This window comes from Mastigoproctus giganteus, chromosome 3 (genome assembly GCF_048544385.1).
Source record: "Mastigoproctus giganteus isolate SK-2022 chromosome 3, ASM4854438v1, whole genome shotgun sequence".
In the NCBI taxonomy this organism is placed as follows: domain Eukaryota; kingdom Metazoa; phylum Arthropoda; class Arachnida; order Uropygi; family Thelyphonidae; genus Mastigoproctus; species Mastigoproctus giganteus.
In genome coordinates, this window is record NC_143577.1 from 136,727,842 (window position 1) to 136,742,573 (window position 14,732).

Sequence of the window (14,732 nt, forward strand, 5' to 3'; positions counted from 1 at the left end):
AATCCTCTGCTTGCACCTTCACGATGGTGGGGCTGTTAGTAATCCTGGGTATAACTTCCATGCACAAGTACATGGTGGGTGACCACCCAGGTGTGAACCAACGTAAGCAGGGGTCGAGGTGTGGCGCCCACACCACATGGAGGAACGCCGCCCCTCTATGTTACCAGGCAGTACTAGTTGGTAGATGACTGTCATCAACCGGTGAAATACCACCACTTTGCTTATTGGAGGCTTGAAATGGTGGAAGCCATGTTTAGTCTCTAGAGCTAAGTTCCGGTCAACCTTTTCCCTATCTCTTCCATCATGCAGTATGATTGATGACTTTTGAGGTTATGATGAACGTCGTGGCGATATCCAATATTCCTTACATTTCGAGGGTACAGCTCTAAAACGGTGTTCGCAGGCCGGCCGCTAGTTAGTACACCGGACTGAACCTATTGGTAACTCTCTAGGAAGCTTCCGGATCAGCTAGTGTATAATGTTGCTGCCTCTACTCTGCCAGATAATGACTGGAGGGAGTCCGAGTAGTGTGTATGCGGGGAGCATTGTCGAGGCCACGTTATTTCAAGGATCTGGGTATATTCTTACCACATGTACGCCATATCCAAAAATTTCATTACTTCATACAGCATGTCCCACCTACTTTTTCTTACTATTGAATACACCATGAATTGTCAAACTAATAGAGCAAGCTTATCTGCGAAAAGATCTAAACCTCCCAAGGACTTCCTGATTCATTTCACAAATATACGTGGTCTCAATTCTAATCTCAACGATGTCCATTTCCACTTGCAGTCTGCCAAACCCCATGTACGTTTTCTGACAGAATCTCAGTTATCGGTTGATTCATCTACTGCTCATCTCAGATGCCCAAATTATTCGCTGTATGATTCCTTTCGCCTCAAAGGTGGTACTTGTGCATATGTCCGTTCTGATATTCCCTGTCAGAGACTTGGCAATTTGGAATCTCCTCTCTTTGATCTTCTCTGGTTTAAAATCTCTCTACCTCATTGTGTCAAATTCATCTGTTGTCTCTACCGTTCTCCCAACTCCACTAATCACTTGGAGCTCTTTGACTTCCTCTCTTTGCAACTTGACTTTCTCCAGTCCAACTTTCCTAACAGTGAAGTCATTTTCCTTGGTGATTTTAATGTTCACAACTCCAGCTGGCTTCCGTTTTCTAGTCACACCGACCCAGCAGGTCGAGATGCTGAGGCGTTTGCAATTACTAATGACCTAGCACAGATTGTTCATTTACCTACAAGAATACCGGACAATCCTAATCATACAGCCAATACGCTTGATCTTTTTCTCACAAACAACCCTTCTAAGTACACGGTCGAAGTGAGAGGTCCTTTAGGCACTTCAGATCACAACTTGGTGATTGTCTCTTCTCCAATGGAACCTTTATCTCATGGCTATTCCCAACCACGTGTTGTTTGGCATTACAAGAATGCAAAATGGGATGACCTGCGAGACTGCTTTTCTTCTTTTCCTTGGTCGGATTACTGTTTCAAAACTTCTGATGTCAACGTTTGCTCAGATCGTGTCAGTGAAATTATTCTTGCAGGAATGGAATCCTTTATCCCACACTCCACTTTAAAATCTCGTCCTTTATCTAAACCTTGGTTTTCCAATAAATGTGCTAAGGCTGTCCAAGAGAAAAATGTTGCATATCATAATTGGCTTGTTTCTAATTCTTCAGTTTCATTTTCTGCCTACACCAAAGCTCGCAACAGTTGTAAAGCAGTTATTAACCAGTCCAAACTAGAGTTTGAACAGGCTAAGAGTAGAAAACTTGCTTCTTGCCCTAATGGTAGCCGAGCATTCTGGTCTCTTGCCAAAGCTATTGGCCGCAACTTTTCCCATCTTTGCTCCCACCTCTGTCCAAACCAGATGGTTCTGTTGCCACTTCGGCCAAGGATAAAGCTGACCTGCTAGCATCCCATTTTTCTTCCAGCTCATATATTAATGATCTTGGTAAAACACCTCCCACCATTCCCAACACGCTCCATTCAATGCCTCCTGTGGTCTTCCGTCAAAAGGATATCAGAAGGATTTTGATGAATCTTGATGCTAAGAAAGCCCCAGGTCCTGATGGTATTTCTCCACTTGTTCTCAAAACCTGTGCTCCTGAACTTACTCCTATTCTTTGCCGCCTTTTTTCACTTTCTTATTCCAAAGGTGTTTTTCCTTCTGCTTGGAAATTTGCTCATATCCAGCCAGTTCCTAAAAAGGTGACAAATCCCTCCCATCCAATTATCGTCCCATTGCAATTATTTCTACTCTTTCTAAAGTAATGGAGAAATCAATTAACCGCCAACTCTTAAACTACCTAGAAACCTTCCGTCTGATCAACGATCACCAGTATGGATTCCGTCGGTGTCGATCCACTGGAGATATTCTGGCTTATGTTACCCATTTATGGACTAATTCAATGGAAAGGTTCGGTGAAACACAAGTAGTTGCTCTTGACATCTCAAAGGCTTTTGATCGTGTTTTGCATAAAGGTCTTCTAAACAAGCTTCCATCTTATGGTTTGCCAACTGTTTTTAGTAATTGGTTATCCAGTTTTCTCTCTGATCGCTCACTGAGGGTGATGGTAGATGGCTCTCTGTCTTCTAACTTCTCCACTAATGCCGGTGTCCCCCAAGGTTCAGTTCTTTCCCCCACTCTTTTCCTCTTGTATATCAATGACCTTCTTCCATTGACTGAAAATCCTATCCATAGTTTTGCCGATGATAGCACAACTTTCCAACTTTCCATTTTGAGAAACTTTCCATTTTGAGAAACTTTCCATCTTCAACTTCTCGAAAATCTGCTACCAATTCCTTAAATGCCGATCTTCAGGTACTTCTCCAGTGGGGCAAAGACAACTTAGTTGATTTCAACCCTTCTAAAACTGTCTTGTCTTATATCTCGCAAAAAAGGATTCTTCTGCTCCTATACTTATCTTTAGTGACACTCCGATTTCTAGGCAAAATGATATATCTCTTTTGGGGATTACCCTGACTTCTAATCTCTCTTGGCACAAGCACATTACAAATATTGCTTCCTCTGCATCTAAAAAACTTGGTTTTCTCTTTTGCTCTCGGCGTTACGTTTCTTCCAAACAGCTGCTCACTCTGTATAAATCGCAAATTCGCCCTGCCATGGAATATTGTTCCTACATCTGGGGTGGTGCCCCCAAAACCTCTCTCTGGCTTCTTGATTCCATTCAGAAGAGGGCAGTTAGGTTAATTAATGATTCTTCTCTTACAGAGTCTCTCCACTCGCTTTCTCATAGACGCACTGTTTCTGCTGCATGCCTCTTCTACAGATACTTCCATGGGCACTGTTCTTCTGAATTGGCTTCTATAATTCCTGCTCTCTCTTTCAAAACAGTCCGAACACGTGCCGCCACCAGCCAACATCCATTTACTGTCCAACTTCAAACCCACAGAACCAACTTTTCATCATCCTCATTTATTCATTCAACTGCCGTTTTCTGGAACAACCTTCCTTCATACGTATTTCCTGAAAATTACAATCTACAGAAGTTCAAGTCCAATGTCAACAAATATCTTCTTAAACCGGTACTAAGTACTATAGGTTCTAATACCTCTCGTGTTTGGGGTTCACATAAAAAAAAAAAAAAAAAAAAGAAGCATACTTCAGGATGAAATCTGAACCTTATAACTACGGGATGATTGTTGTCTGGAAATTCCTTGTGTAAGAACGAACGGACTTTAGATCCTTTAGATCTGGTGACTACCGCTGGGCAGTCTGGAAATTCCACACCGTGCAGATGTGAGGTTCCTCTTTCTCCTCATCAGTTCCATTTTTCACCGTGTCAAGTCTCCAAAATAACAGTCCCTGGGATTTTCATTTCCCCACGAAATTAGCGTTTTAACCAATAGAGGTATTGGAAACTCTAAAGGGGGGGGGGACATATATATATATTGAGATCAGAGACAAAAAAAGAGAGAACGGAGAAGACGGAGAGAGATACAAAGATATGGAAAGATACAGAAGGAGACAAAGAGACGAAGAGAGTCTTGTCCTGTGCGAAGCAGTTCTCTTTTCTTGAGGCTATCTCGTCAAAAACGTCTTGAAAATCTTTTGCTGCTGGCTCCTGTTCCTAGACGTCTATTCCTGAATATTGCAAAGATTATTCTGGTAAGTCTCACCCTATATTTACGACACGATAGTTTAATAGAATAAACGTGTCCGACGTTAATACCTGACTCTTTATTTAATACAGTCTACTGAGAAACATCCCTCCTCATAGGAACATTCACTAAGGTAGCATCTATCTCACAACACCTAGAAATTAGAGTTTAAGATTCGCAAGATCCATATGTATTAATGGAATGCCATAAGTTATGACTGTTAAATCTGTATAGTACACTTACACATACACTCAGATACTCGAACTGGAGGATGATTGTTGGCTCCAGAGAGTACGGGCAGCAGTGAACCGAAGATCACACGAAGAACGCCGACATGTTTATACACGTGTATCATTAGCCTTATAGTATATGGTTTTATCCTCTTTGTTAAGAAATAGAGCCCTTATATAATCATATACAATTATATAACCATATTATTTTGCACCTGTTTTGTATGCTAGAAGTAATAAACCCTGTTTTGTTTAATCATCCTTGCCTCTTAGCCATTCTCTTGCTACACGTTATCCACAGCACGAAATTTATAGTAAAAGAATCATAGTTTTGCGGCATTCTGAGGTATAACTTATAGGAGGATTTCAGAGTGAATAACACAACGCCAATTCGATGTTGCGAGTCTATTCTCCACGTTGCAGAGTAGATCTTGATAACACGAGATTGTTGTCCTAGTATATAAACCACTAGTCAATCATATAAATTATAGCCTTTTTCTGGAACATCAATATTAATGATAAAACTTGCCCGGAAATCTTATTGTACACATTGCATTTTGAATAATATTAAGAGTCGAATGTCTTAATCACCATTTGAAGAATGATGTCCAGACAAACCCCTGTGGAACATAATGTGATTTTGAAAATAAACACGTGTTGTACTTTTTTCCCATGAGAATGCGCTGGTTTTAATTCAGTCTTTGAAAATATAGACAGCGATGTGTATTTTTTTTTTTTTTTTTTTTTTTTTAGATTTTCAAAACAACTACAGATATGAAAGAAAAAAAAATTCCGTATAATTTTTCCAGTTTAATTTCAAAAAAAAAAATATATATATATATCCATTTAATTCCAAAAGAAGAGACATTTTATCGTTTTCACATGTATGTAGGCATCGATGCTATGCGATTATAAGGGCGGAAATTATCGCTTTGATATTCGCCGCCTAATATCCGCTCCTTTGAAACTCCATGATACCTTTTCTACATTATCCTTTACGACCTTTATCACTTTGACTTACACGACAAGATGCAAATTACCACTGGTATAACTTTTTATGCTTTTTTTTTTTTTTTTTTTGCTTCGAGCTATACGGCATAGTTCATAATTCAGTAATCACTAAGTATTTCATATTACGCTTGTGCAAACGACTTTTAGCAATCACGTTCTTTGATGTTGATGAGTTTATTTTGAGTCTGTTTCTCTTTCTCGGTGAGAACAGCTACGATCGGACTCTCCACTGAATACAGATTCGTGAACTTCACATATGTTTGTTCCCCTGATCTTGAGTCCACTTGACGTTCGAACATAAAACTCAAAACAATGGGAAGTGACAACACAGCATTTTCTACCATGTCCTTTTGTGAACATACTTCTCTGTCTTTCTGTACAATTTCGATTCGGATTTGAAACAGGTTGGCAAGCTTGATTATATCTTTTGTCCAATAGATAATATAATTTTGTTATAGTAATTAAGAAGAACTTACCGTGTGATCATTTTCTAGTTGTCTAAGCAGAAGTTGCCAGTTATTGATATCATAATTAACTCGGTAGTATCCAACTTCTTGGAGATTTGCAATTACCCATTTGTCTTTTTCAGGTAAGTTTTCAAGGGTTCCTAGAGATAGCAGTTATCAACCTTTGCAGATAATATAAAATTTAACAGTTGTGCAGAAATGGAAGAAATGGAAAATGTTGAAATTTTTATTAATCTAAATCTAATATTGGATAAAATCACTTAATAATCTAATATTTGATAAAATCACTTCATAATCTAATATTTGATAAAATCACTTCATAATCTAATATTTGATAAAATCACTTAATATAAGAACTTGCTCGAAAATACGGACTAGTCATATTTTATTTATTTTATATTAGTTTACTTTAATGGTTTCATTACCAAACATACATGTGTACATTATAATGAAAAATTAATCACAAAAATTTTATAGTGTACATAGTTATCTTGTTAACAATTTAAGTAAATTAAATAAAAATAAAAGAAAATGTAGTAACATATATTACTATTCGTTGCAATTAAATCTCGATAAATATAATCAACAATTTTAGAAATTAGGTAAAACAGACCATTCCAGTAGGTAATTAATCAAAAGCAACTAAGGCACCAAATGCACCAAAGCAACTAAGGCACCAAATGCACCAAAGCAACTAAGGCACCAAATGCACCAAAGCAACTAAGGCACCAAATGTACCAAAGCAACTAAGGCGTCAGTATATTACGTATGTAAATTGCGTGTATTCCGTAGTGGATTAGCCTGTTTTCTTGACGAAAAACTCGAGTTTAGTATGGTAGAATGTTTCTTCTAACCCGTTACCCCCCAAAAAACAACACGCAAGAAAACCCATAGCCTGAGACCGAATAACTCAGCAACGTTGTGAAAAAGCCCATAAAACATCCTCGCGTCACTGATGGGATACTACCAAGGCCTTTTCCACCCGCTGTGGGAAGGACGGTAATTATATCCACTTTGATACCAAAGAGCATCCAGATGATGATGCCTAAGGGAACAAAATTTAGTTATAAATTATAACCAATGCATTCATCCATGGCTTGCTTCCTATATCTGTTCCGTTTTTCAAGATCGAATCAAAGATGGCTGTACAGCATAACCACCAAAAAGCCCCTTCGCATTGAACGATCCCAATATCAACACTGATCTCCCAAAGAGGAAATACATAAGAGTCCTACAGGAACCTCGCAGTCTGACAGGAGCGATAAAATTCCATTGCAAAAGGTCAGGTCACCAGGATTCCTTACATCAAGTCTGTGGAATGTGCTCACAGAAAAAAAAAAAAAAAAAGTTCTTTATAAGGCATCATACAACGTCAAAATAATAGCGTACGCAGATGATCTCACCATCTTGGTCAGTGGTAACTCTAGGGCCGCTCTTGAAACTACCGCAAATTCTGTTCTCTGGGATCTCTACGATTGGACTGTTACCAATAAGCTTAAAATCAGTTTGTCAAAAACAAAGATGATGATTCTTGGACAAAGTTGGATATCTCTCGTCCTCCGTTGGTCAAGATCAACAATATTCGTCTCCCCATAGTTAAAGAGAACAAGTTTCTAGGAGTGGTAATTGATTCCAATCTCAGTTTTATTTCTCATTTGACAAACTTATCATCTAAAATACGCAGATTTGCTGGTGCAATTGCTAGGGTGTCCCGTGTGGGAGTATCTCTAGAAAAACTTTAAGGATCTATTACAATGTAGTTTTCCTCCCTCTAGTCACGTATGCTGCCGGTGCGTGGTTTCACAGGGCATAGCTCAATCACTTCAAATCTAAACTCGCCTCCTTGCAGAGAACAATCTTACGATGTATAGTTAAGGCATGCAGGACAGTCTCAAACCAAGCTCTGCAGGTACTAGCCGGAACATTACCTTTAGACTTGCAGATTACTTATAGAGAATTTTTATACAGACTGAAAAACCAGATTGAGACCGAATTTCTTGGAATAACCATCAACCTTTACGATTGTACTAAAAGAGAAAGAGACTGTGGAAAGAGAAGAGAAAGAGACTGTGGAACGAGTTAGTTAATATCTGGCAGTCTCGATGGGATACAGTTCCTGTTGGTGCAACAACGAGAAAGTTTATACCAGAAGTTTCATTTCTCCTGGATAAACAGGTTCAATTGTAGTTCTGCATGGATGTATTCACATCTTACCTGTTGACAGGACTTGGATTGATGAACCAGTCTTTTTAGATTCAATTTATCACAAATAGATCTCTGATCGTGTGTATCGCCAGAAAGTTTGGATCACATCCTCTTTCATTCCCTGTATGATGATCTCAGACTTCGTCTTCATGCACTTACTAATTTTCAACCAGGTCAGGAGTCGTTTCTGCTTCAAAACTCGGAGTCATATCAGATTCTTCAGGCTTTCGCTCAAGGCGTATTTCTGCGAAAGCGTTCAGTGTCGACAGATATCAACAGGATACAACACAAAGGCCCTGTTGATACATAGCTGGTTAGATCTCGTTTGATAATTGTTGAACGTGTAAACTCAAATCCTCAAGAAGTGTAATTCCTTTGGATTTTACAGACAATTTTTTTTTTTTTTTTTCAGCGTCACCGGCTTGCTTTTTTTTTTTTTTTTTTTTTTGTTAGCAGCACCACTACATTCTTTCCTTTCATTTTTATTTATTTATTTTTATCTTATTTTATTTATTTATTCTTTTAGCTTATTTTTATTTATTTATTCTTTTATCTTATTTTTATTTATTTATTCTTTTATCTTATTTTTATTATACATATATTTTTTTTTTCTTCTACTTTATTTATTATTTCATTTTTATTAATTTCTTTTTCATATCCAGCACCATGGGTGGAGTTTTTTTCCCCCTCTGGAATGGAACCCCAGAGGATCCTGGCCCACCTTCTGGTAAAGCAGGTTGGTTAGAGTCTCTTTTGAGACAGTACGTGCTTTACATGGACTAGCCCACCTTCCCGTGGTGTGGACGAATACCTAGAAGCATCTCTCCTGGTGATTGATGCTTCTGGGTAGCCAAGCGACCAGAACAGAACAACAGAACACACACATAATACACACAAACCTACACCAATCACATTTCTGGCCCTTTTATAGTGGTACTATTCTTCACAGAGATACGAGGCAGAGTTGAACTGACCTTCTAGGAGCCACTCTTTACATATACACATGTCCACATATTGGTAACTATCTGGGAGGATTCCGGATCAGCTAGTGTAAAATCACGCAGCCTCAACTCTGGCAGACAGTGATTGGTTGGAAGGAGTCGGAGTAGTGTGTATGTGGGGAGCATTGTTGTTGTTGTTGTTGTTGTTGTTATTTGGTTTTTAGGAGCATTAACAACTAGGGCCATATTGCTCCGGGTATATGCGGTGGTCATTCCCTGACCTTTCTGCATCCTCCGTATTTGGTGGTCACGGGCTCGAACTCCGGTCTAATCAAGAAGCGTGTGCTACGCACTGCTGCTCCTGCCCACCTGGCTACGGAGGCGCCTTGGGGGGGGGGCATTGCCCAGGACACGTTATGTCAAGGAACTGAATATATTCTGCCATGTGTGCGCCATATGAAAAAATTTAATTACTTCATACAGCATATCCTGTCCATATTTTCTAACGACTGAATACATCATGGATGATCAAAATAATAGAACAAACTTATCTGAGAAAAGATATAAACCTCCAAATCACTTCCACTTTATTTTCACAAATATACGTGATCTCAATTTCAATCTCAATGATATTCATTTCGACCTACAGTCTACCATAATTAGTGTTCGATTCCTTTCGCTTCAAAGGTGGCAAATGTGCACATGTCCATTATGAAATTCCCTGTCAGAGACTTAGTAATTTTGAATCTCCTCTTTTCGATCTTCTCGGGGTTAAAATCTCTCTACCACATTCTGTAAAATTCATCTGTTGCCTTTATCGTTCTTCCAACTCCACTAATCACTTGGAACCCTTTGACTTCCTCTCTTTGAAACTTATGTTTCTCCAGTTCAACTTTCTTAACAATTAAATAAGTTTCCTCGGTGATTTTAATATTCGCAACTCCAGCTGGCTTTCGTTTTCTGGTCACACGGACCCAGCTGGTTGAAGTGCTCAGACTTTTGCAATTACTAATGACCTCGCACAGATTGTTCATTTACCCACCAGAATACCACACAACCCTTAATACACAGCCAACACACTCGATCTTTTCCTCACAAACAACCCTTCTAAGTATATGGTCGAGGTAAGTAGTCTTCTACGCACCTCAGATCACAATTCGGCGATGGTCTCTTCTTCAATGAAGCCTTTCTTTCATGGCCATTCTCAACCTGCTGTTGTGTGACATCCCAAGAATAAAAATTGGTTGATCTGCGAGATTTCTTTTATTCTTCTTTTTCATGGTCGGATTACTATTTCAAATTTTCTGAGACGTCAACGTTTGCTCAGATCATGTCAGCTAAATTATTGTTGAAAGGATGAAATCCTTTATTCCACAATCCATCTTAAAATCTCGACCTTTATCCAAACCTTAGTTTTCCAATAAATGGGCTATGGCTGTTAAGAATAAGAATGTTGCATATCGCAATTGTCTTGTTATCAAATCTCCAGGTTCACTTTCAGTCTACACTAAAACTCGCAACAATTATAAAGCATGGAGTTCTTCAGTCAATTATAAAGCAGCTATTAATTTAGCATTAATATTAGCATTAGTAGAGTCATATGATTCAAGAAAGCAAGCTTATAGCACCAGCCAAATAAAAAAAAAACTTCCCATTTCACCCATTCATTCAGTCCAAACTTGTCTAGTTCACCTTTGAACTTATTTAAATTGTGGACGATAGTTTGTTCAAACTATCATCCATCCGCAGGCCAAAGTCAAATTTCTGCATATATATTCTACAATTGTCTTTCCTCGATTTGAATGTATGTCCCCTCAGGTGAGTAATCTGAGCAAGAGGAAGAGTCCCATCAACATTGAACTTGCTAAAACCATTGAAAGCCTTGTACACCCCATTTAGATCACCTCGCAGGTGCCTAGTCTCCAGACGCTACAATTTGCAGAACTTAAGCCTATCTTAGTAAGAGCAACCATTTGTTCCCTTCACCAATCTCGTTGCCCTTCTCTGTACTCGTTCCAGGAGCTCTAGATCCTTCTTAAAATGAGGCCTCCAGACCTGTATGCAGTACTCAACGTATAGCCTGACCATTGCCTTATACAAGGGGACAATCACCTCCTTATCCCCGCTAACAAAATTGCTGTATATCATTGACAAGACACCATGAGCTACTCTTGCAGCCTGTCTGCACTGCTCATCAAACTTCATATCTGACTGCACATTTACGCCTAGGTCCTTTTCATTCTCCAATACCCTGAGTGTATTGGAGAATAACCTACCAATCACACACAGTTGGTAGGTTTTTCTGGGATTATTGCTAACCATATACAGTACTTTACTTTTGTCAATGTTAAACTTCAGTTGTCACTTCCCAGTCCACCTGCCCAACTTTTCTAGATCCTGTTGTAGCACGCTGTCATTACTGTCATTAACAACCTTGCCAAACTTCGTATCGTCTGCAAACTTAGAAATTAACCCTGATATGCCTTCATCAATATCATTGATAAATACAGAAAACAACAATGGACCCAACAACGAACACTGGGGGATTCAACTAATAACATTAATCCACGAGGAGCAGTGTCTGTTGATTACCATTCTCTGTCTTCTCCCACTCAACCACACTTTATCCATCTTTACCCTTAATGCCATGCTGCTCAAATTTGTACAGCAGTCTTCCATGTGCAACGGCATCAAAAGCTTTCCTAAAATCCAAGTACTGTATATGATATCCAATTTTGCATCCAGTTCCTTTGTGATCACATCATAGTATCCAATCAAATTTGTCAGACAAGATTTCCTCTTAACAGACCCATGCAGTGTCTGAACTATAACTGCAGTCTTGTCTAGATAATCCTGCAGTGCTTCTTTAACCAGTAAGTCCATTATTTTCCCTGGAACAGAAGTTAAATTAAAAGACTTGTAATTACTCGTGTCATCCGTTGATCTATTTGTGAATTGGGGACACATTTGTACATTTCCGGTCCATCGGATCATCCAGTGAGTCCACAGAAGCTTTCATAACTATTGATCAGGGTTTGCTTATTTAATTTTCCGCCTCCTTTAATATAACTGGATAGATGCCATTCACCCCAGGTGCCTTTCTTACGTTCAACTTCAACAATTTCAACTTCGTTCACACATGAGGAAGTCCCTACAGACTTCCTCATGTGTAAATTAGTCCTTGTTTGTCAGCTACATCAGCAGGATCATCAACAATCGAGCCATCGATATCAAGTGGACCAATTTGATTCATCTCCTTCCTTCTAGAGTTTACATAAATAAAAAAGTCTTTGCTGATTTTCTTTGCATCATTTTCCAAAGATTTCTCATAATCTGTCTTCGATTACCTAACCTCCTTTGTGACTTGATTACAGACTAGCTTATATCTACAATTGTCTTCTGTGTCGCCTGATATTTGTATCCCATGCACTTTTCTTCTCTGCCTCGAGTCTCATTAGTTCATTTGATAACCATTTAGGCCTCAACCTTGAAAAGTATTTCTTACTTGGTAAGAAAAGCCTAGTGGTTTCCAAAGATTACTTCCTTAAATGCTTGCCATTTAGAATTTGCTGTTGGTAACATTATCAGTTGGTCCCATTGTAGAGAATTTAAAAACTGTCTGAGACCACTTTACGAAATCAAAAGCCCTTTCTTTTACCCCTGATGGTAGTTACCACTTTGAGTACTTCCCACTTCAGCACACTGTGATCACTGCTACCTAGTGGTTCCTTTATCTGCAGATTCTTAATGCATGAAGAATCACTACTGATAATCAGATCAAGAATATTATTCTCTCTAATTTCTCGAAAATGCTGCAGTAGAAAACAGTTATCCAATAAATCCACAAAAACCTTGCTAATGTGCGAGTGACCAATTAAAAGTTCCAGTAAATCTGTGAAGTTAAAATCCCCCATTAAAAGACATTCTGATTTGCTGGCCCACTCTAATTCTCTGTACAGTTGTTCATTGTACTCATCAGAGTCATTAGGTCTATAACACACTCCTACTCTCAATTTTGCATTTCCAGTGCTTATATCACACAAAACAGATTAAACATTTCACTGTCCACTCATGCCCACTGGATGCACTTTCTTACATTTCATGTGCTTCTTAACTAAAAGTATAACTCCTGCTCCCTTCCTATCGTGCCCATCCTTTCTGTAAGCATTATATACCCCAAATTCCAATTCTTCATTCCTTATGTGTGACAGCACGTCTCTGATATCCCAACAATATCTGCCTTTCATGTCTTGACCAGCACTAAAGGCATCAAATTTATTTACTATACTCCTAGTACTGACGTAAATGCAAGTATACACGCAACTGTTTTTACTCCTAGTTATCCTAACACAGCCCATGTATTTACTTGTTCCATGATGACTCCCAGCAGGCCTGGAAATCCCGAGCACCTTGCTTTCCAGGCATTCCAATAGGAGCAGTGCAAGGATCACTTCACCTCTGCCTGCAGCTACTGTTAATCTATAAGTCTGTAAATTCCCCCAAGCTAGCAGTTTTCCGGACCTGCTTAATACTGCCTCGATAGCATCAGCAAATATTCTTGTACCCTTTCTATTTAAGTGTATCCCATCCCCGTAAAAGCAGTCTCTTCTGTTAATAAGCACAGACCACGCTAAGAAAAATTCTACTCAAAATTTCTAATCAGATCAGTCCAAACCAGATTTCGAACATGCTAAGAGTAAAAAACTTGTTTTGTCCAAATGGTAGTCAAGCCTTCTGGCCTCTTGGCAAAGCTATTATTGGCCGTAGCTTTTTCCCATCTCTATTCTCACATCTGTCCAAACCAGATGGTTCTATTGATTCTTCAACCAAAGAAAAAGCGGACCTACTAGCACCTTACTTTTCTTCTAACTCATGTATTGATGATCCTCATTAACCACCTCCTACCATTCCTAGTACAATTTTTTCAATGCCTCTAGTTGTCTTCCTTCAAAAGGATATTAGGATGATTTTGAACAACCTTGATGCTAAGAAAGCTCCACATCCTGATGGTATTTCTCAACTTGTTCTTAAAACCCCCACTCCTGAGCTTGTTCGTGTTCTTTGTCGGCATTTTCCCTTTCTTATTCTGCAGGTAGGTAATTTCCCTTCTGCTTAGAAATTTTCTCCTAACCCTCCAGTTCCTAAAAAGGGTGACACATCCACCCCATCCACTTATCGTCGCATTGCATTCACTCTTTCTAAAGTATTGGAGAAATCAATTAAATGCCAACTTTAAACTAACTAGAAACCTTCCATGCGATCAATGATTGCCAGTATGGATTCCGTCAGTGTCGATCAACTGGTTATATTCTGGCTTATGTTACCCATCAATGGACAAATTCAATGGAAAAGTTTCGAGCAGTTGCTCTTGACATTTCAAAAGCTTTTGATCGTGTTTGGCATAAAGGTCTTTTAATAAGCATCCATTCTATGGGTTGCCAACTGTTTTTTTAATTGGGTATCCCGTTTTCTCTCTGACCGCTCATTGCGTGAGTGATTGTAAATGGCTCTCTGTCTTCTAACCTTTCCATTAATGCTGTAGATTTCCAAGATTCAGTTCTTTCTCTCAATCTTTCATCTTGTTTATTAATGACCTTCCATTGACTGGAATTCGTATCCACAGTTTTGCTGATGATAGCACATTGCATTCCGCCTTCCAGTTGGAGAAACCTGGCTCTGCAAAAACTGCTTCAACTTCTTCAAATCCTTAAATGCTAATCTCCAGTG

The 14,732-nt window shown here is 38.9% G+C and overlaps 1 protein-coding gene across 1 annotated transcript in view; it reads right to left on the reverse strand.

Annotated features, from left to right (window-relative positions):
- The window catches only part of LOC150088284 (aminopeptidase N-like), a 488,751-nt gene that overhangs the window by 151,257 nt on the left and 322,762 nt on the right, over window positions 1-14,732 (reverse strand). The window contains exon 12 of the mRNA XM_090369447.1: window positions 5,869-5,999. Within this exon, the coding sequence (XP_090225573.1) occupies window positions 5,869-5,999 (131 nt within the window). The remainder of the gene's footprint in view (window positions 1-5,868; window positions 6,000-14,732) is intronic.